This window comes from Aedes aegypti, chromosome 1 (genome assembly GCF_002204515.2).
Source record: "Aedes aegypti strain LVP_AGWG chromosome 1, AaegL5.0 Primary Assembly, whole genome shotgun sequence".
NCBI lineage: Eukaryota > Metazoa > Arthropoda > Insecta > Diptera > Culicidae > Aedes > Aedes aegypti.
The window spans coordinates 144,537,173-144,559,120 of record NC_035107.1 but is presented as its reverse complement, the minus strand read 5'-3'; the positions used below and the strand labels follow the sequence as shown (position 1 = coordinate 144,559,120).

Here is a 21,948-nt window from a genome sequence, read left to right as displayed (position 1 = left end):
AAGTGACCCATAGTGTGAAGAACTGCACGTCTACAGTGGTGTGCAAACAATGCAAGAAAAAACATCACTCACTGCTTTGCACAAGTGGTGACAGCTCTGCCTCCGATTCCGGCCAGCCCCGCGAAGGACTAGCAGCAGCAAATCAGCAACATTCAGGTGAAGCGGAACATGCGGATTCTGTGGCATCATATGTCGCGGATCTCAAAACCAGCTGTCCAGTGAACTTCCTCAGTTTGCTGCCTACGGCTGTCGTTAAAGTGTTGGGGAAGAACAACGTCTTCCACGAAGTACGGGCAATGGTGGACTCTGCCTGTATGAATTCGCTCATCAGCAAACCAGCCTTCGAACGTCTTGGCCTGGAAAGGCGCAACGCCAACATTCTCGTGAGTGGCATCACCGACGGGAAGCCCAGCAAGACAACAGGAGCGGTCACACTACAGATGTCATCGCGATTCGACGATCGTATCGTCATCGTCGTGGAAGCCTTGATTCTGCATCATCTGGTTCCGGATCAACCGAGTCAACATTTTGACATCGACACTGGTGCCTTGGACGAGGCAACACTCGCAGACCCAACCTACAACAAGAGTGGTAAGATCGACCTTTTATTGGGAATAGAAGCCTTCTTTTCCATTCTAGAACCGGGCAAGCTGTTCGACGGTCGAGACATACCCATTGCGCAAAATTCCGTCTTTGGCTACCTGGTTGGTGGTCATTTCAACACGTTGCATGTCACCGAAGGTCGTGCGATGCTCGGACTAACAGCAACCATGAATCTGGATCGAACGCTCCGGAAATTCTGGGAGGTGGAAGAAGTGCCTAAATCCAAGCAGCTTACCTCGGACGAGCTGCGCGCTGTTGAGCATTTTCACTCCACCCTCTCTCGGAATGAAACTGGACGATATACAGTTCGCCTACCCTTCGATAGTTCCAAGCCGGAACTGGGCGAATCAGCTACCGCTGCCATCCGGCGGTTCAAGGCCATGGAGAGAAAATTCAGCATCGATCCAGAATTACAACAGCACTACCAGAAGTTCATGACTGAGTACGAGGCTCTCGGTCACATGGAGAAGATACCGCCATGCGAGGTGGCGGTCGCACCGGAAAAATCCTTCTACCTTCCGCATCATGGTGTGTGGAAAGTGGACAGCGAAACGACGAAACTTCGCGTCGTTTTCGACGCCTCAAGCAAGAGTGCTTCCGGGGTGTCACTGAATGATCGCCTGCTAGTGGGACCGAACGTGAACGAATCGCTCTTCAACGTTTTCACCCGCTGGCGCACCTACAAGATTGACTTCTGTGCCGACATTGAATAGATGTATCGGCAAGTTATTGTCGCCAAGGAGGATGCCGATTTCCAGCGAATAGTGTGGCGCAACCATCCTGAGCAACCTCTGTAACATTATCGTTTGCTGACCGTCACCTACGGTACGGCGAGCGCGGCGTACCAAGCTGTGGCGACCCTACAACAGGTAGCAGCTGATAACAAGGAAACTCATCCGATGGCGGCAGAGCGGATTCCGAAAAAAATCTACGTGGACGATCTGCTCTCTGGGGCGGATTCCATCGAGGAAGCCAAGTTTCTTCGCAACGACATCGTTCAAGTACTCAACGATGGGGGCTTCGTTCTGCGCAAGTGGAGCTCCAACGATCCGCAGATATTGGAAGTTGATGCGGTACAGGATGATCCCATCCACTTGAAGTTACCCCAAGAAGATGATTCCGTCAAAGCTTTGGGGATCAGATGGAACCTTCAGTGGATAGCTTTGAAGGAGACACTGCACCATATCGAGAGAATCCGAATCAGAAGATGGATTCCGCACTCTGGAAGTAAGCTACAACTCCACGGACTCGCCGACGCTTCTGAAGCTGCATACGCTGCTGTCGTCTACGTGCGTACCGTGGACCAAGAAGGAAGAATCGAAACGAACCTTGTGGTGGCCAAGACTAGGGTGGCTCCCATACTCCAAATATCGCTGCCACGTCTGGAGCTGATGGCGGCCGAGCTACTCGTCGAGTTGATGGTCAAGGTACTGGAGTCGTTTTCACACCTAGAAGTAAAAATATTTGCGTGGAGCGATTCTGAAATCGTTCTGCACTGGCTTTCTTCGGTGCCAAAGAAGTGGAAGACTTCCGTGGCCAATCGAACATCGAAGATTTTGCAACATCTCCCGAGGAACCACTGGCGACACGTGTCATCAAAAGATTATCCAGCTGACTGCGCATCATGTGGCATCACACCTTTGGAACTCTTGATGCATCCCCTGTGGTGGAGGGGCCCCGGCTGGCTCTCAGAGACGGAAGACAAATGGCCTGCCCAACCAGTTCGTTTAGTTGAGGAGGACGAATTGCTTGAACAGCGAACATCGGTGACCTGCTTGTTTGCTAATGCCACGCCGCCTTCCAGGGGTGGTCACGAAACACTGACGTTTCTGCTTAATCGTTTCTCCGATTTGACTCGCATTCGGCGCGTCTTGTGCTGGATCGATGTGCTGGAAATCGATTGTCTGGTCAAGAACGATCCGCTTCCAGGCAATAGCAAACTGAAAAGTCTGTTTCCTTTCATCGATGCTGATGGCACTCTGCGAGTTGGTGGTCGCCTTCACAATTCCAGCCAACCGTTCGACGTTCGCCATCCGGTTATTATCCCGAAGGAGCACCAGTACACCAAGTTGCTTCTGACAGAAACTCATCTTCGAAATTTGCACGCAGGGCCAACTTTGATGATTGCAACGCTCAACCAGAGATACTGGATCGTTGGTTGCCAAACGGTGGTGCGTAGCTCTGTGGCGAGCTGCACGCGCTGCTGTCGGTTGAAAGGGAAAACTGCCACCCAACTGATGGGAAATCTACCTTCTGTCCGCACAACTCCAGCCCGTCCTTTCGTGCACTGTGGTGTCGACTATGCAGGCCCAATCCTGCTGCGCTCATCTAACCTTCGAACGGCAAAGACTATTAAGGGTTACGTCGCTGTCTTCGTTTGCCTTGCAACAAAGGCAGTACATTTGGAAGCGGTCTCCGATCTTTGGCGGCGTCCATTTATTACGTGACGCTAAAATTGGAAATTTTTGACCCCCTCATACCCCCTCCGTAACGCTTTTTGTATGAAAAATTTTAAATTTTTGTATGAGCCGTAACGCTTGAGCCTACTCCCCCCCTCCCCCTAGAGCGTTACGTAATTTGTGGATGCCGCCTTTCGACAAATGCATTTTTGGCCGCCTTGAAACGCTTCTGTGGTCGTCGTGGTCTTTGTAGCGAAATCTGGTCTGACCACGGAACAAATTTCGTGGGTGCTGATCGTGCCATCCGTGAACATCTGCAATCACTGGAATTCAACCAAGCAGTGAGTCGATACCTCTCGGACCTGAAAATAAAATGGAAGTTCATCACTCCATCCGCTCCCCACATGGGGGAATCTGGGAGGCCGCTGTGAAAAGTTTTAAGAAGCATCTCCGAGCCGTGCTTGGAAACACAACACTTACATACGAGGAGCTTTCAACCGTCTTGACGCAAATTGAGGCGTGTTTGAATTCGCGTCCGTTATGCCAGCTATCAACATCGGTCGACTCATACGAGGCCCTAACGCCAGGGCACTTCATCATCAACCAACCGCTAAATTTGCTTCCCGAGCCGAACATCAACCACATCCAGGAGGGTCGTCTGAACAGATGGCAACGTGTACAACGACACGTGGACGATATTTGGGCACGATGGAGGAACGAATATGTTGCCACACTTCAACCTCGTAACAAGTGACAATCAGTGCAGCAGAACCTGAGTTCGGGGCAGTTGGTCCTGATCAAAAATGAGAACACATCGCCAGCGGCATGGGAACTCGCCAGAATTGTCGCTACCCATCCGGATCAGTACGGTGTTGTACGCACAGTTACTGTACGACGTGGACAGAACGAGTATCAGCGAGCGGTGCACAAGCTGGTTCCGCTTCCTATGGATTGAGGCATCCGCCTCAAGGGCCGGGTGGATGTTCGCGTGCAGACCATCCCTACACGCTGTGTAGACTTCGTGCACATCCCTTGCAGCGCAAACGTCATCATCGCAGTCGCGCGCTGCCAACATTACTCTACTTCTTTTTCCGCTAAGAGAAACAAAAAATCCATTTTTAGTTCGAAAGAGTAGTCCGCCGTGTTTTATTACGTCCCGTTAGCTCCCTCGCGTACACAGCTCATGCAACATTTTAGGACATCAATACAAAAAGTATCACGAGGGGGTGGGTGGGTGTCAAGAATTGCCATTCCGTTATGAAATTCATGAATAAACCCCTAAAGACTGTAGAGTCAATCCGAAGGAGACCACCAGTCACCAGTGTTTTGAATTGAATCAAGAGATCAATCCATTCAATCGAACGTGCTGATGTTTTACCGTGTAAAAAGCCTGCTTTCTGATCGGTATTCTTCTTCTTCTTGGCGTTACGTCCCCACTGGGACAGAGCCTGCTTCTCAGCGTAGTATTCTTATGAGCACTTCCACAGTTATTAACTGCGAGCTTTCTTTGCCAAAGTTGCTATTTTCGCATTCGTATATCGTGTGTCAGGTACGATGATACTCTATGCCCAGGGAAGTCAAGGAAATTTCCATTACGAAAATATCCTGGACCGACCGAAAATCGAATCCAGATACCTTCAGCATGGCTTTGCTTTGTAGCCGCGGACTCTAACCATTCGGCTAAGGAAGGTCCCCTAAAAAACCCCATGTCACCCTAGTAGGTATCACTCTTGACATTACGACATGTATTGTTGCTTGTTTAACTGCAGGTATTTTATAATGGCTTTTTCCAAAGATTATTACAGAAGCTAATTCAAATGCTTCAAGTTTACTTCAGATGTTTTTCTGAAGAGTCCTGCTGGAATACTGGGGTAGATTTTCAAGACAAAAGATATTATTGAGATATTGGAAAAATCAATCAAATCCTTGGATAATATTCCAGACAATCTCAAAAGAAATTCATGTAGGAATGCGCTGAGGAATTACTGCCATAATTTCTGTATTATTTGCTTGAGTGAAAACAGTGACATGTGGGTAGTACAGTCAAAGGATTGTCCTACCCCATAAATCATATTCAACAAAAAAATAGAAAGTTCAGCAGAAAGCTAGACAAATTAAAAAAAAACTATTTATCATCTGTTCAATTTTTATTCCAAATTCGTTCAAGATATGATAAGGTTTTTCATGGTTTTCTCATGCCAAGTTTTGGCTCGTTAGTAGAACGATTGAGAATATCTGTAGTGGAAATCCAGGGAAACTAACTGTAAGAATTATTACTAAAATTTCTTCACCCTTTAAATAAACTAATAGAGCAATTTTCTATGACAGATCGGTCAACCCAGTATACATTCAGAGACAAATTCCAGTGAACATTCCTGGAAGTTATTCTTGAAAAGTTAGTGGAGATTCCATATAGGATTATCAAAAGGTTTTTGCAGAAACTTTGGAAGAAAAAATGCATTAAACATCGTGTTATATACAACACGAGTGTAGTGATGATAGCAATTTCTGAACGTGCGATCACACTTGATATAGGGTGCCGGTACCAATGGTTGTAATGTACCAGTAGATTGGACTATGGAATAAAACGTACATTTTTCGATAAAAACGACATGTGCTATTTTTGGTGGATAGATCGCCTCTAGTTTAGTCGATTTGCCAAATTTCAGCTTTTTATTTCATCAAAAAGTCATATAAATAATTAAGTTTACGCAAAAAATTTGCTCCCTTGCACCAATAGTTGCCGTCGTGTTCCAGTAGTGGATCAACGGATGGAAGCAGATTTTAAAATGGATGTATAAAAATGAAGAAAAGTCCCAGAGATGTTCTTAATGCTTCATTCGAAAGATATTAGTTGCTGTTCGAAGGGAAAAATGTTAAACCTGTGTAAAAATTTGCCTTTTTGTTTAAAATTCCTTGTATAATTCCCAAACGTCTACTACTGGAGCACTAGCGCAACTACTGGAACACGTGTACCAATAGTGGCTCAAGCGATTTTATGTAAAAACATTAGTTTTATCACTCTTTTTATATTTTTCCCATATAGTAGAGGTTAAAATCTATCTGTTGACGCCAAAAGATCTCTGCTAAGGCTTTTCGTTATTTTGTTATGATTTTTTATAGCTTAGGTAGTCCACTAATGGCACCGGCACCCTAATATATTAAGCATTGCTGAATTTCTTGACGATGTTTAGTCTAATTTCTATAGGACTCCCACAGCACACTCTCTAGAAGTTCTTGGCTAACTCAGAATTACCGTAGGAATTTCAGGAAGCAGTTTTTAGCAGTACCTGAGAATGATTTAATCAAATTTCCACTGACATTTTATGGCATCATTCATAACAATGTTCAGAGCACATTATGAAAAATTTCTGAAAGATTTTTTTTTATACAATTGTTGAAGAAATTCCAAACATCTGTAAAACGATGATGGTTATTTTCTTCGTAAATGATTTCCACATTTTGCACTTCAAGGCTCAAATAAACGCGAATCTGATTCCTCTAAAAGTTTAATTTTGTCGAACTTTGTTATTTTCTTAGTTGTATGATTTTCAAAAAGAAAGGTGGTTTAGAACAACACGAAAATTTAGTTCAAGTAATAAAGGATTTAAATTTTCAATCAATAATATCAGGTAACAAATATACATATCTATATCATTACTTACCTAATCATTCCATATCCATATCCAATTGAGGTTTTCCGTGGAAACTGCTTAATTTTTCAGCCAATAACAACGATAATCTGAAAAACAGTTCACCATTTTCACTCAAAACTCTGATTGATAAGTAGCAGATATTTATAAACTGAAATTTATCACTGTTTCTCCGCTACGATTTCTTTTTATCGATTTAGGCTGGATTTGACATATGGAACATATCATTCGTCTTCAAACACAACTTTGCTTCTTGATAAGTGAAATGCGTATAAGAATCTTCGAATGACGAAAACGACCGTTCAGAAACTTGTTCTGGATATGGGAATTTCAGTTTTATTTTCACATAACGATAGAACACAAACTGTTCTTTAGCGAATGGTAAATGTAAACCCCCACAAACTAGTCACTAATCGGGCTCAACATATCACGCAAAAGTTAAACTGCGTTCGCCTACATAAGGTGAAACATGCAAAATATGAAAGTTGCAGAGAAACAAATGATTTCTTTTCCAAACAGGTGATTGATCCTGTGCCCTGTTCTTCCCTTAATACTGCACACGAGGCGAAAGATATATTAGTTCTACAGGTAATTATCATTACCTAAACACACCAAAAAGCACCAAGAATACGCACAATAACGAGACGACGACGGACTAATGAATGACTAATGACAACCGAACCGCCCGATGGATGAAGTTGAACTGATGCTCCAAAAGAAAATCTACAGCGAGTGGGTGGTCAAGAATGTCAAGATGAGGAGGTGAGCAAGTGGGGTTTGTGCGGTGCGGCCTCTTGAGGGACGCGATGGAAACTGGAACAGTTGACAGTCCTGTCCTGGACAACAAAACCCAGAACAAAATTTGTTTTTCCGTTTTGTTTTGGCCATGCGTTGGCGCAATTTTTTTGCTCTCTCAGAGGAGCATTGAAAATCAGTCAAATGAAAACCTGTTGATGGAGTTGTTATGAATCAAAACAAAAAATTTCATGTGACGAACGTTTCAAAGAAAATAATACAATGTCGTCCAAGCAGTTTATCAATATTAACAATAAATATGACCGTGTTGTAGTGCTGGTAAGAATGTACTATTCGCGTTATTGCTTATGAGCAACTTACTGACTTCTGTTCATTGCAGGTGGATATGGATTGCTTCTACTGTCAGGTGGAAGAGAAATTAAATCCGGAAATTCGTGGAAAACCTATCGCTGTGGTGCAGTACAATCCCTGGCAGGGTGGAGGGTGAGTGTAATCAAAAAATGAACAAGGCAGCGTCCATTAATTACGTAACGCTAAAATTGGAAATTTGTGACCCCCTCCCCCCCTCCGTAACACTTTTTGTATGTAAAATTTAAAACTTTTGTATGAGCCGTAACGCTTGAGCCTACTCCCCCCTCCCCCTAGAGCGTTACGTAATTTGTGGATGCCGCCCAATCAAGGAGATGCCTTCAGAAGCCTATGCGAATTGATGCAAAACGGTTTTAGAAAATCAACCGCATAACAAAGAGCTGCCGGAAATACAACAAGTCACCCTATTCATATCCAGGTTTGTTACGGGAAGTCCAATCTATTTTTCGCGTCAAATCCGCGACGACCAAAATTCAAACTACAAGGGATAAGCAAAATGATTGGAATAAGCAAAATTTTGACTAAATTCAAATGCTTATAATTTTATGGAAAAATTTATGAAATTGACGCATTTGGAAGCAATGAACGTCAAATTTGGTCTAGTTTCTGGAACTTGTTTGAATCTGCATATTGGTCTCCGGAGACCGGAGATATTCCGGAACTTCCGAGGTCATGCCCAAATTTTTTCTGTCGCTTGTATTTTTGTGGGGTGCAAACCTGTCCAAACTAAGACGAAGTTGGTAGATGTTTTTGCAATTTCTCATCGTAATAGGCTGTTTTTCATTACGCCAATCTGTCATGAAACGTCGTGTTTTTACAGCACTCGTCGTAATTCAGGCGTTTCAACACGTTCCAACAGCCTATTACGATGAGAAATTGCAAAAACTACTATTACAATTTTTCTAGAAACTAGAACTAATAGGAAGATGAATGCCACCGGACGCATTAAGATTCGTTGAAAATCTGTTGGAGTACCTAGTAATTGCGATCCAATAAATTTTCATTCGTTGTTCAGACTTTGACCACTACGCAAGTGTTTTATTTCCATTCACAAGTGGTTATGGGCCCAGAGTTGGTTATAGGTAGCCTGCAAAGTACGTGAAGCGCATTTTTTTTTTAATTTGGAAGCCATGATCCCAAGAGCCGATGAGCAAACCGTTGATTCTGGAAGCGGCAAGTGTTTTATTTCCATTGACACCTGAATCAGCAGAGGCAGATGGAATCTTGCTGAAGGAGGAAGCTCTTAAAGATTGTATCGCTTGTCTTCAAGGTAAGCATGCTCGAGAAACGTTTAGTTCCTCGAGAGCAGAAGGCGTACTGGACTTGGTGCATTCGGATGTCTGCGGTCCGGTTGAAGTTTCATCGCTTGGATGAAGTCGGTTCTTTGTCACTTTTATCGAAGATGCAACTCGGAAGGTATCCGTCAATTGTTTGGAGTCCAAAGGTCAAGTCACAGAGGTATACGAGCAGTTCAACTCACTAGTCGAACGGCAAACTGGTAGAAAGTTGAAGGTATTGCGGACGGATAATGCCACGGACTGTGTCAATTCAAGAATGCGGAAGAGCATGCATCAAGACGGTAACGTGCACCAAACCAGTTGTCCTTATACACCTCAACAAAGGCGTTAATGGAGAAGGTAAGATGTATGCTGAACGACGCTCAACTACCAAAGATGGTGTAAAGTGTCATTAATAACAAAAAAAAAAATACCAAAGAAGTTTTGGGCAGAAGCCATTTCCACAGCGGCATATCTAGTGAATCGCAGTCCATTCAGATCATTTGACATGGTTACACCGGAGGAAGCATGGTCTAAACAAAAGCCGAATCTACAGCACTTGAAGGTATTTGGATCGCGTGCAATGTACCATGTACCAAGGTGAAGGACGAAGTTGAGGAAAGTAACATCGAAATCCACTACATTCCTAGTCATGAACATCCAGCGGATGGATTCACCAAAGCTTTGGTAGAGCAGAAGCACAATCAATTCAAGCCATTGACCGGGATCGAAGGTTAAGGAGGAGTGTTGGAGTAGTAACCTGCGATCCAAGTAATACCGTATTTAGGAGCAACTTTAGTAATCGTTGTATTCCTGTATAAATAGACTACGCAAGTGTTTTATTTCCAACCACAAGTAAATCTTCAGAAATATGGTCATACCCGTAATGCTAGTTCCGGAAAATATGGTCAGCCATGTTTGTACTTCCAATCATATTATCCTAGACTTCGGATCCAAGTGTGCATCAAACTTCAAGACGATTTTCCGACTACACATTCAGTACCGTAATCCTTGCATAATTTAATAATGAAAACAACAGTGCGCATCGTACGTAGGAGAGGACGGGGCAAGGTGGCCACCGGAGCAAGATGAGCACCCCCGAATTTTAAGACTGAATGAATGAATTTTATTAAAATATCATTATTCATTGTTAAACTGAAGTTCATCCAACTACTATTCTTGATAAAAAATATTAGAAATAATATAAATTGAAAATATATGTAAATTATCAAAAACTATGATAACATTAACTATTATTATAACAAATGATCAGAACCAAAATAAGACGTTTGTCGTCTAACAATATTTTTATCAAATTTCTGATTCTCAGCCAACATTTCAAGCCTTTTGAAGAGTCTTAGTATATAAAGAAAAATATCATCCCTTGTGGGAATGAGATTTTTTTAGAAATAATTCAAACACACTTAGCAATGCTTGGACTAGATGCTCTAGTTTTATTACATCTGTTGGTTGATTCTTTTTTTCTCAGCTTAGTGTTCAATGAGTACTTCCACAGTTATTAACTGAGAGCATTCTTTGCCAAAGTTGCCATTTTCGCATTCGTACATCATGTGGCTCTATCGATAATACTCTATGACCAGGGAAGTAAATGAAATTTTCATTACGAAAAGATACGAGACCGACCGGGAATCGAACCCACACTCCTTCAGCATGGCTTTGCTTTATAGCCGCGGATTCTAACCACTGGGCTAAGGAAGGCAAGTTTTTAAATCTACCTAAAGCAATAAAACAGTACTTTTCGGTGCTACAAAAATACAAAAACAGTATTTTATAGTGCTACTTTTTTCTATTTATAGATCCCTTTTCGATCCTTGTTTAGCTCCGCGCCTTTAATTTTCCGTTGGATCCGTTAGTCAAAGCTAGAAGTGGTCATCCTTCTTGAACCTCTCATTTATTCACTAAACATGTTTGCAACCACGAACAAAAAAGGTGAATCTCCGAGTTCACAACTTACTTTCGAAAAAGTGGTTTTCAAAACTTGCAAACATGGCAAAAATGGAAGAAAGGACGTTTCTGCGGAATGCGCGCTTTCTTCCAAGGGTGAAATGGTTAATGTTGATAATTGCATCGAAATGAGAAATCAGTTCGATGATTAAGACAAATTTTCCAAACATCAAATCGAAGCACCCTCTAGCCCAGGCTCTTTAATTCAAGTGAGGAAACAAAGAGTGCCGCCTATCGTGGTCAGTTGTACCGAATTTGGAGGATTTAGGACAGTGCCGTAGGGTGCGGTCGGTCTGAAGTTTCGCCAAAATGCGTTTATTACTTGGTAAAATTTTTGAAGATGCAAATTAAATATGGGCTAAATTAGTTACTATTTTCAACGAATTACTAGACAAAATAAAGAAAAATATAAAACTATTCCTGAAGGGCTTTTAACATAATATAGAATAAGCCTTTTAATTCCTTGTATTTTTTAAGTTTGAAGTTTAAATAATTACATACAAATTAAGATTTCTAATGAGGAGAAATAAAGATGTTTATTATTTAGATGTGTATGTATGCTGAAAGTTGGACTGTATCGATCACTCGATGTATTTATTGAAATTGTAAAAATCACTTTCCCACCTATGATTCTTTGAGAAGTTGACAGGCTAACTTCAAATTCTACTCAGCCTTGATAAAGGTTGCAGCATAAGGACTAAATTCGTAGAACATAATCTTACTAAAGCCCAGGCTGGATCATAAAGGAAATTTTCATGGAATACAAAATTGGGCAAGATTCTCACAAAATCAAGAACAGGATTCTGAGCAGATCTCTTTATCTTGATTGGTCTTTCACATAATTCTAGGTGTGGTTCTGAATGTTGTGTATTTTTTTGATAACTCTGATCATTTTTTTAACGGCTCTAAACCTAGCCGAAAATTCTTACAGCAGACTTAATTTTAGAATCTGTAACACATTTTTAATAACTCCAAGGATGTTCTACACTAGCCGTAACGTAACTCGTTCAGTTGAAGTAGAAAGGTTGACTGTGGTTATTTACACCGCTTTAACATTGTTTTTTAGATTTGATTAGGGGTTAAAGTTTGTCTGATTCACGTTTTCCTTATTAATTTAATGTTTTTTTTATTTTTAATTATATATTTATTTAATTATGTATTTAATTGTTTAATTATATATGGTAAACTTACTTTCGATAGATCATTGATGAACCATCCCTTCCACCTTGAAGTTAAATTCAGTTATAATGTTCTTAAAAAAACTTGAATTTTTTGGTATCTTACTGTAAAGAAAGCTTTAAATTTCAATGGTAATCGCGATTCCTTGGAAATTAGTCAAAAACTATTAGATATATTTCAAATATTTTTCTCTTGATTAATGACAACATTTTTGATTTCCGGATGGCTCCAAGAAAATCGCTACATGAATCACTCTAGAAGATTTTCCCAAGTAATTCTCTAGGAATTCACCAAAAAAAATCAAGGGCTTATTTATTGGTCACCGAAAATTCCTGAGTAAATTCCTCTAGAAAATTTAATTAGAAACTCTCGATCACTTTTTCGAACCAACGTAAGTAACTTTCAAACGATTTTGAGAAATCCTCCTAAAACTTTTTTTAAATGAATCTCCTTTTTAACATGTTTTCGCAGTGTATATCGCTTAAATTTTGTATACAATCAGCTTTCGTTAAAATACTAGGTAGTTCCTATTGTTTCCCACAAAAATTGTATGACAAAACGATAAGCTTACTTACGACGTTTTTGTACTAGTGTAAAATCGACTCATGTAGTGCTTTGTTGGATTCGTGATTAGGTCACTTTATCTCTCCATACAACGGAGCAGAGGAAGTTACGGTTAGGTTGCGAAAGATGCCGTTTTTCAATCTGGAAATCAAACGTTCTAAAAGTGAAGAATCGAACTGCTTTAGAGCGGAACGTGTAGAAAAGCCCCTGGATAAATTCCTGGATGAATCGCTGGAGAAATTCTTTGAGTCATCTCTGGAGGAACCTCTCTGGGGATGCGTACCGTGCAAAAAAAGTTTTCAGTTCAAAATTTCAAAAACCGTACAAAAAAAGTAACACCATTTCTCGACGTTTCATGCAAAAATAAGGTTTTAGCGGGAAAAAAGTATAAAAATGAATAAACATTGCTGGGTATATATCTGAAAGAATTACTGGAGATATTCCTGTAGAAATCTCTGAATGATTATCTAGGTAAATTACTGAATGGATCAATGAAAAGTTCCCGGCGTTAATTGATGACGGAATTTTTAATAGATTATCTGGGTAAATTGCTGAAAGAATCCCTGGAGTAATCCTTGGAGGATCCCTGGAAGAATGACTATGATTATATTTATGCGGGAGAAATTCCTGAAGAACCTCCTGCAGAGATATTTCTGGAGAAATCCCTGGATGATAAAGCCTAGTATAAGTTGAAAAGGGGGCGAAAATGCTAGTAGAAGTGAAATTGAGAAGAACGGCATTTGTAGAAGATACCCATTTTTATTTTTATGCAATTGAAGAATTAATCATTCCACATATATTCTTATGTTCATACCTTTTTAGTATTTCATTTTTAAATCATGTTAAGCAAAACTTGACGATTGTCAAAGGCAAAATGTTTGTGTAATGTATACAGCTTCTTATAACTTTCTTAAAGGCAATTTTTAGGATTACGCAACAAATGCATTTATTGTTGGTATCCGGTTTTTTTCCCGCACAATTTTATCGACACTACTTATTTTGAAATTTCTGAAGAAAGGAAGGTAAAATCGGAGTTGTAATGAGTTCTTGAACAAATATCACCTGCTTGAATTGTGTTTAAATGAAATAAAAATTTTAATATTTCCTGGATTTTTATGTATTTCTTTTATGTTTTGGAAGGGAAATTGATAGATGATGGGAAATAATAAAAACTTATACTGTAAAGCTAATGAATATGATAAATAGTTAAATATTCCATGACGCTTTTATGGATATGCAAATCGAGCATATTGCTTGAAGTACCAGTGTTTCTTTAGTGATTTCATGAAAACGTACTCTAAGTATTTATAAGAACAAGATACTTGCATTCACTTCCTATGAACTTTACTATTTGGTACAACATCTGTATGTAAAAATGTGAAAATAGCAACTTTGGCAAAGAAAACTCTCAATTGATAACTGTGGAAGTACTCATTGAACACTAAGCTGAGAAGCAGGTTTTGTCCCAGTGTGGACGTAATACCAAGAAGAAGAAGAAGAAGAGTTGCTCTTGTAAATCGGAATGAAAAATCATAAAATTTCAATCGTCGTAAAATATATGCATATGAACTTCTGCATAAAATATGTACCAGTTCTTTCCGAAACAGGTTCCACGTGCCCTTGTGTCCAAAGTGGCCATACTTACAAAAAATGTCCAGGGTTCTTTTCGCCGGTTTCATATTTTAGAGCTAAAAGAACGAAAATCGATTCAAAAATGGATTTTTGAGAGCGTTTCAAAATCATTGATTATTTTTGACCCGTAATGCATAATGTGTCACTTTTTTGTAGCGTCACTCCTAGAGGTCGCTGAAAACTTCTTTTAGCACGTTAATGAGGAAAGTTTTATAGATGTTCACACTAAAAGTCGTCACAATTCACTAGCTTTCCGCCCTTAGAATCGTTCTTAAGGAATCGATGGAGACACTTTCACTTTTCCCTCGATTCTGATCGCGTATGTGGGTGGTTCCACCAATTTTCCGAAATATACTTTATCCACCTTATATCACTATCAAACACTCTCGACCCGGAATGACCTGCTCGTCAATTTGGCAGAAAATGCCCAATTCCAAACTTTGAACGAAAATGTCGAAAACGAGAAGTAGGTTTAACCCGAACGCCACACCTCCTGGAATGGACCGTCAGAACTGGGGGTGTTAACGAGCAACAAGCAGTAAGGTTCTTGTCTTCTGCTTACATCGCTTGTTTCTAGTTAACCTAGTGAAAACCCACATCTGATGAAATCCACTAACTTGCGGGAAACATCATCGAAAAATAAAAGGGTTCTTTCTTAGATCAATGGTGATCATTGATCTTTCGAATTATTCAATACGGGGAGGGGAATGCTTCCTTCAGTCGGCAGGACCGCTACAAACCGACAAACATGCTCCAGTGGCACACACTTAAATTATGTTACCGACCTCAGTAGAACAATTCGTCGAGCACCCAAAAGCTGAAAATCTGGTAATTTTCAATACCGAATCTCGGAATTTATTTTACCGAGATTTCAGCAAACCAAATGTTTACCGAGGTCTCAGCGAACATTATCGAGATTCGGTGAACATTTACCGAGATCTTGGTAAAAGTTTACCGAATCTGACCAACGTTCGCCGATGCGCTTAACTGCCTGACGACACTAACCAAACGGCCACAAGGCCCACAAAATGCTTCGAAGTTTAACCTAATGCTATTTTTTATTCCTTCCAGTATCATTGCGGTCAATTACCCAGCACGTGCCAAAGGTGTCACCCGACACATGCGCGGCGATGAGGCGAAACAACACTGTCCGGATATTGTGTTACCGCAGGTGCCGCAAGTTCGCGGTAAGGCGGACATTTCCAAATATCGCGAGGCAGGCAAGGAAGTGGCCGCCGTATTGCAAACATTTACTCCGCTGTTGGAGCGCGCCAGTGTAGACGAGGCTTATCTGGACATTACGGAGCGCGTTTTGGCTCGGCTACGTGACATGAACGAGGGCAAATTTCAGCTGCTTCCGGACAAGCTAGCCAACACGTTTGCAGTTGGTTACGACAGTATTGGGGAATTTGTGCAGAAAATATCCGGCGATTTGGACGGCAGGGTTAGCTCCCAAGAGTTGGAGAGTGAAGAGGACAGAGTTGCTTACAAGAAAAGCGATATCAAACTGTTGATTGGGGCTTCCATTGTGAATGAAATTCGAGCAGCAGTGAAGGAGAAAACCGGTTATGAATGTTCAGCAGGTATTGCACATAATAAAATTCTGGCGAAGCTAACTGCTGGATTCCACAAGCCAAATAAGCAAACTATTTTACCCCTGAAATGTATATCCAAAATGTACGAGACACTGTCGTTGAAAAAGGTAAAGGGCCTTGGCGGTAAACTGGGCGATCAAGTTTGCGAGCTTTTGAAGATTCAAACCATGAGTGAATTGGCTAAATTCCCCGAAAAAGTTCTGCAAAATCATTTTGATGATCGAATGGGATCGTGGATGTATCTCATGGCTAAGGGAATTGACCTTGAAGCTGTTACGCCAAAGTTCAATTCCAAAAGCATTGGCTGCTGCAAAAGATTTCCTGGCAAAAATGCAATAAGTGGCATAGCTACCCTGAAGCATTGGCTTGGAGAGTTAGCCAACGAAATCCAAGAGAGGCTAGAGAAGGATTTGGACGAGAATAATCGTACAGCCAAACAAATGACAGTAAGCTACGCACAGCAATTTGGACAAAATGATGTTTCCAGTACGAGAAGCGTTCCCCTGGTTGGCTACAATGCTGAACGGATTGCTGCCGATGCTCTGGAGGCCATCAAACGAAACACCGATGTGTTCCTTAAATCTGATAGCTCCGGTGCGTTGAACAATCCTATCAAGTTTCTTGGCATCAGCGCAGGAAAATTTGACGACAACGTTTCCGGGAGGAAAAGTGAGTTAATACAAATGTTCTCAAATATTGCTAACAAAGCGAAAGAAGGTGAATCTTCAAGAGAAACTGTAATTCCTCAACCAACCCATCCAGCAAATCCGCAGGAAAAGAAAAATATGAAATATTTCTTCAAGCCACCTGATGAAGTGAACGAAACCGGAAACAGCACAACTCAAGACAATAATCAACTTAATGTCCCACTCGAAGAAAAGCAGGGAAGCAGTAATACAAATGCCAAATCAAATCCTTGTACTATTGTGAGCTTTTTCGAGAAAACTTCCAAACAAAACGCTGCAGTTGAGAAGCCCGAAGAACCTGATGATAATTTGGCTGATAGACAACCTACAATTGCAGAAATGGAAGCCCAACTGTTTGAAGATCTATCAGCCCCGTATTTGAACGACACACAGCCTATGGAAAAAGCAAGCCATGTTGTGGAAAATCTGAACACGCTGCAGCCGTCTCCATCTGCAGCGGTCCTTCTGGATGCAGTTAATGGCCAAGAGAGTACATCGGTAGCGGCCGATAAATCATCATTCTTGGAGGTGAAGTCCGTAGAGACCATCAATGAACAGGTGAGTGGTGCACATTCAGAATATACCTAAGTAGAATACTTAAAAATGATAAGTCTTATCAACGAAAGCAAAATTTCAATTTACAATTACCTAATATTTTCAAAGAAGTTCAGTTCAGGCTGAAAATTTGTCCTCTTTTATTCAGTCATTATGTACATTACAACATACTTTCATTGATCTATCCTACAGGTTGATATTGTAAAGGTGACTGAAGAACCACCGATGAACAACGATTCGTCCCAGTTAGACTACCGCCAAACATACGCCGAATTTAGCCGACCACCTAGCCTTCCTAATCCAGTACAAAAACCATGTCCCGAATGCGGAAACAATGTACCTGAAAATGAACTGCAATCGCATCTCGACTTCCATTTCGCTCTCCAACTCAGTCAACAGCAACGGGAAGAATTCCGCAGTGAAATAAAAACGAAATATGTGTCCCCTTCCACAGCGAAGCCCAAAACCGTATCTTCGACTCTACGGGCCAAGCCTAAAGCTCCTCTAATCGATAAGTTCCTGACCGCAGCTAACGCATCGAATACCTCCACTGACGACGTGACGACAGCCTGTTCCGAATGTGGCAAACTCATCCCAACGGCAAACATGCCGGAACATCTCGACTACCATGCTGCAAGGAAGCTGCAAATTGAGCTGAATAAATTGGAAATGCACACCGTGAAGTCAAACAAATTTGTATCTGTCGTTAACAAGAGTGGCAACGTTTCCAATGGTGGCCTCAAGCGAAAACGACCAACATCTGGCGATAAAAGTCAACCAACTAGAACAAACAGTTTGTCGTCGTACTTCAACAAAATGTGAACTCAATTAACGAACGAGTCTCACGTGCCATGTTAAGTCTCTCTTTGTTCCATTATAATATTCGTAGTGTTATGCAGTGCAAAATGTTACGTTGAATATTAAGTTTTTATTGCCATAGTTCCTAAATCGTAAATATATCCTTCTGTCTTTAGTCCAAATTGGGCAGACCCTTCCTCAGATATTAACTCAGATCTAGATTATGCATAATATCACCATTCCGTATCCTGTGTATCGTGTAGATATAGGGTGCAGAGCTTCTTGGGCACTTCCATGATTCACTTTGGCACAAGGGGGTTTTCTTGCCCGAAATGTTTGAAACATTGCAATCAGAAGCACTTTAATATGACGCGTATTGTGACCAAATATGAGCTCAGTAGCTTTCAAAAAACCCCACTGCCGAAGTGAATCAAAAGTGCCAAGATTAGGATCCTGCTTCCTACGACCAATATGAATTGTCTGTAATTGGTTTGTGTCTAGGCTAAATGTATGCCATAAAAGGCGTAATGAGTGCAGTAATGGCTCCTGAATAGGGTTCATTCAAATATTACGTAACGCAAAATTTGCTAATTTTGGACCCCCTCCCTCCCCCACGTAACAGCTTTTGTATGGGAATTTTTAAATTTTTGTATGGACCGTAACACTAAGTAAGACCCCCCTCCCTCCCCCTGTTGCGTTACGTAATATTTGAACAATCCCATAGGGTAAGCGTTCCCTTAGTTGTGGGTGTTCCTATAGTTGCGGTAGTGCCGTTTTCATTGATTTTATTACATTAACCACAGAACCGACACTGCCAATCGACGCATTGACTTGTTGATACACGGAACAGTTGAAAAGAGTATCAAAATTGCTTCCAAATTGATAAAATATCACTAAAATAGCTAAAACTTCACTTGCTTGTACCAATAGTTGCGGTAAAGTGTTCCTATAGTGGAGGGTCCCATAAGAAAACAACGGATACCGCAACTATAGGAACACAAATTAAAAATATACCGCAACTAAAGGAGCAATGTACCAATAGTGGAGGTATTATTTTTCACTGACATGTCGTGGATTACTGCGATGAAATCATTTTTCTCTTTAAGTCAATGATCGTTACTTCCTGTTACAACATTAACATGTACATTAATTGCGCATCATGAATTTGGGCGTTTAAATGAAGTTCAATCGTGCTTAGTACCTCCACTATTGGTACATCTACCCTACATGTAACTCATTTACCTCATCTTGACGAACCTAAAGAAGCGCTAAGATCGTTATTCGAAAGATTCGTTGGCGCGATACTGTAGATAAAAAGTGGATTGTTTAACCCTTCTACCGGCAGCTTTATTTTTTTACCGCTAAAAAAATATTCAAATCGCAATACATTTTTTGTTTCTCAATATTTTGGCATATTTTTTCACAAGACCACAAAAAATTCTTCTAGATTAAGTATCCGTGTCAATATTAATCATTGGTGATCTAGTTTTGAAGATATTCCGATGTTCCTTGGGGGACCGACATTCTCCATATAAAATGTCTTTGGCGGCCATTTTGTTTTTGGTCAATTTATCAAAAAAATAAAATGTGTACTATATAACCCTACTATAACTATTATAAGGTAATAAGGAGCCACTATGAAAAAATCATACAAATCGGTTCAGTATTCTTGGAGAAATCTGATAAATACGATATGAGGTTTTTTAGAGTTTTCAAGATCTTTATTTGTCTAGTGCGTTATCAGAAACATAAATGCTCATTACTCAAAGACGGCTGCACCAAATTGCTTCATTTTTTTCGCAACATACTCACATTAATGCAACATTTCGAGGAGTAAATGTTCTTCTTCTTCTTGGCATTAACGTCCTCACTGGGACAGAGCCTGCTTTTCAGCTTAGTGTTCTTATGAGCACTTCCACAGTTATTAACTAAAAGCTTTCTATGCCAAAGTTGCCATTTTCGCATTCGTATATCGTGTGGCAGGTACGATGATACTCTATGCCCTGGGAAGTCAAGGAAATGTTCATTACGAAAAGATCCTGGACCGACCAGGAATCGAACCCATACACCTTCAGCATGACTGTGCTTTGTAGCCACGGACTCTAACCACTCGGCTAAGGAAGGAGTGAATATCCGAATACGATAAAAATTCTGACATACACCCACGTCTGAGATATTTACGTGGGTTATGGCTTCGCGTCGATTCCTCAAGGAATTTTGGAATATTTTTGGATCCAGATGACCAGTTATCAATATCGACACATATTCTAAAACTAGGAGAGTTATTGAGAGCTTGTAAAAAATGGTGCAAAAGTATCAAGAAACAAAAAAGTTATCGCTACTTGAATATTTTTTAGCGGTAAAAAATTAAGCTGCCGGTAGAGGGGTTAATGTAGATTTCTTTAACCCTTAAAAGCTCGAGATGAACCTTGATTTTTTAAATAACCACCATTCGGTCACTAGTAGATCAATTAATTTGAAATAAATTTTGCAGTAAATGCAATTAGTTGGTCTTACAATCCTTGGGTGAGACATCCCCACGGACCCCTCCTCCTTCTCTTGGTGACACGAGGGGTCCAAAATTGGTTTCAAACGGATATCTCAACATCCAAATAATAGAATAATAGAAGGTTGATTTTTCGCCAATTCAACAGATCAAATACTAATCTGGCGATGAAAAATCTGATTGAGAATTTTTCCGCTAGGTGACGCTAGTGACAAATTTTCTTCAATTGTATATATTTCAAGATCCTTAGCAGCTAGATGGTTGAGGTCTTTGGCAAAGGTATTCAACAGTTCAAGGGCTATGTGGCAGTGAAGAGTCTGATTGTAAATTCATCCGCTAGGTGGCGCTAGTATTTTCTCTACCTCAAGAACCTTATCAGCTAGAAGATTGGTGTTTTTGACAAAGATATTCAGCAGATTCGGGGCTATCGGGCGGTGAAGAGTCTAAATGACAGTCTATAAACTAGGTGGCGTTAGTGACAAATTTTCATAATCCTATGAGGGACTATCTGGCCGTGATTCAAAATTCTTGAGAAAATGTTTTAGAAGCTTCACAAGAGTAGAGGGTTGAAGAGTCTGATTGGAAATTCATCCGCTAGGTGGCGCTAGTATTTTCTCTACCTCAAGAACCTTATCAGCTAGAAGCTTGGTGTTTTCGGCAAAGATATTCAGCAGATTCGGGGCTATCTGGCGGTGAAGAGTCTAAATGATAGTCTATAAACTAGGTGGCGTTAGTGACAAATTTTCATAATCCTATGAGGGGCTATCTGGCCGTGATTCGAAATTCTTGAAGAAAATGTTTTAGAAGCTTCACTACGAGTAGAGGGTTGAAGTACAAACAGTTCATAACAAAACAAACAACAAGGTAATTCTTAGATTTGTTATTTGTGTGTGGAGTAATTTTGGGGTTCACCTGTGGCGTCTCCGGCGCCATCAACAATAAGCATTTGAGCTCGGAATCCACTAAGGCTCGCCTTTTTTTTATCATTCCAAACATTACATTCATTTCTTATATCTAGGTGTTCTGTGTTATTAGACAACACTATCAGCCTAATTTGGTAAAACAAATTTAAGATTTTATTAACATTTTGTTAACAACATATTACATTTCATTTGCCGCAGCAGTTCAGATTTTTTACAGGTGAGTTGATTTCACCTGCTTATAAGAGAAAAAAAACAAGTTTTTAATTTACTTAACCTAACTTAACCTAAACATATAACGCATTCATCGTGGCAATAGAAGATATTCTATGTAACTGAAGCTACAGAATCATTTTCAAAATTTGAATTCTCTGCAGAGCTTTCTTCCTGGTATTACAACAGCTAGTCCATATTGGTACAGCATACAACATGGCTGGCCTGAAAATTTGTTTGAATATCAAAAGCTTGTTTTTAAGACAAAGTTTTGATTT

The 21,948-nt window shown here is 40.5% G+C and overlaps 2 protein-coding genes across 3 annotated transcripts in view; one reads left to right on the top strand and one right to left on the bottom strand.

Annotated features, from left to right (window-relative positions):
• Positions 1-7,371, bottom strand: part of LOC5579301 (ceramide kinase) — a 66,899-nt gene extending 59,528 nt beyond the window's left edge. Inside the window, exons 1-2 of one of the 2 annotated variants that reach the window (XM_021849599.1) lie at positions 7,258-7,371; positions 6,668-6,744 (exon numbers count right to left, since the gene is read on the bottom strand). The gene's annotated coding sequence lies outside the window, so the exon portion shown is untranslated. Of the gene's footprint in view, positions 1-6,667 lie in introns of both variants that reach the window. The other variant, XM_021849606.1, reaches the window with a different exon arrangement.
• A 154-nt stretch (positions 7,372-7,525) lies between these two features.
• Positions 7,526-18,234, top strand: LOC5565054 (DNA polymerase eta). Its single transcript, XM_001649358.2, has 4 exons — positions 7,526-7,729; positions 7,791-7,894; positions 15,469-17,236; positions 17,426-18,234. Exons 1-4 carry the CDS (start codon positions 7,673-7,675, stop codon positions 18,053-18,055), a joined length of 2,559 nt encoding a protein of 852 aa, XP_001649408.2. The 5' UTR covers positions 7,526-7,672; the 3' UTR covers positions 18,056-18,234.
• The last annotated feature ends 3,714 nt before the right edge of the window (positions 18,235-21,948 follow it).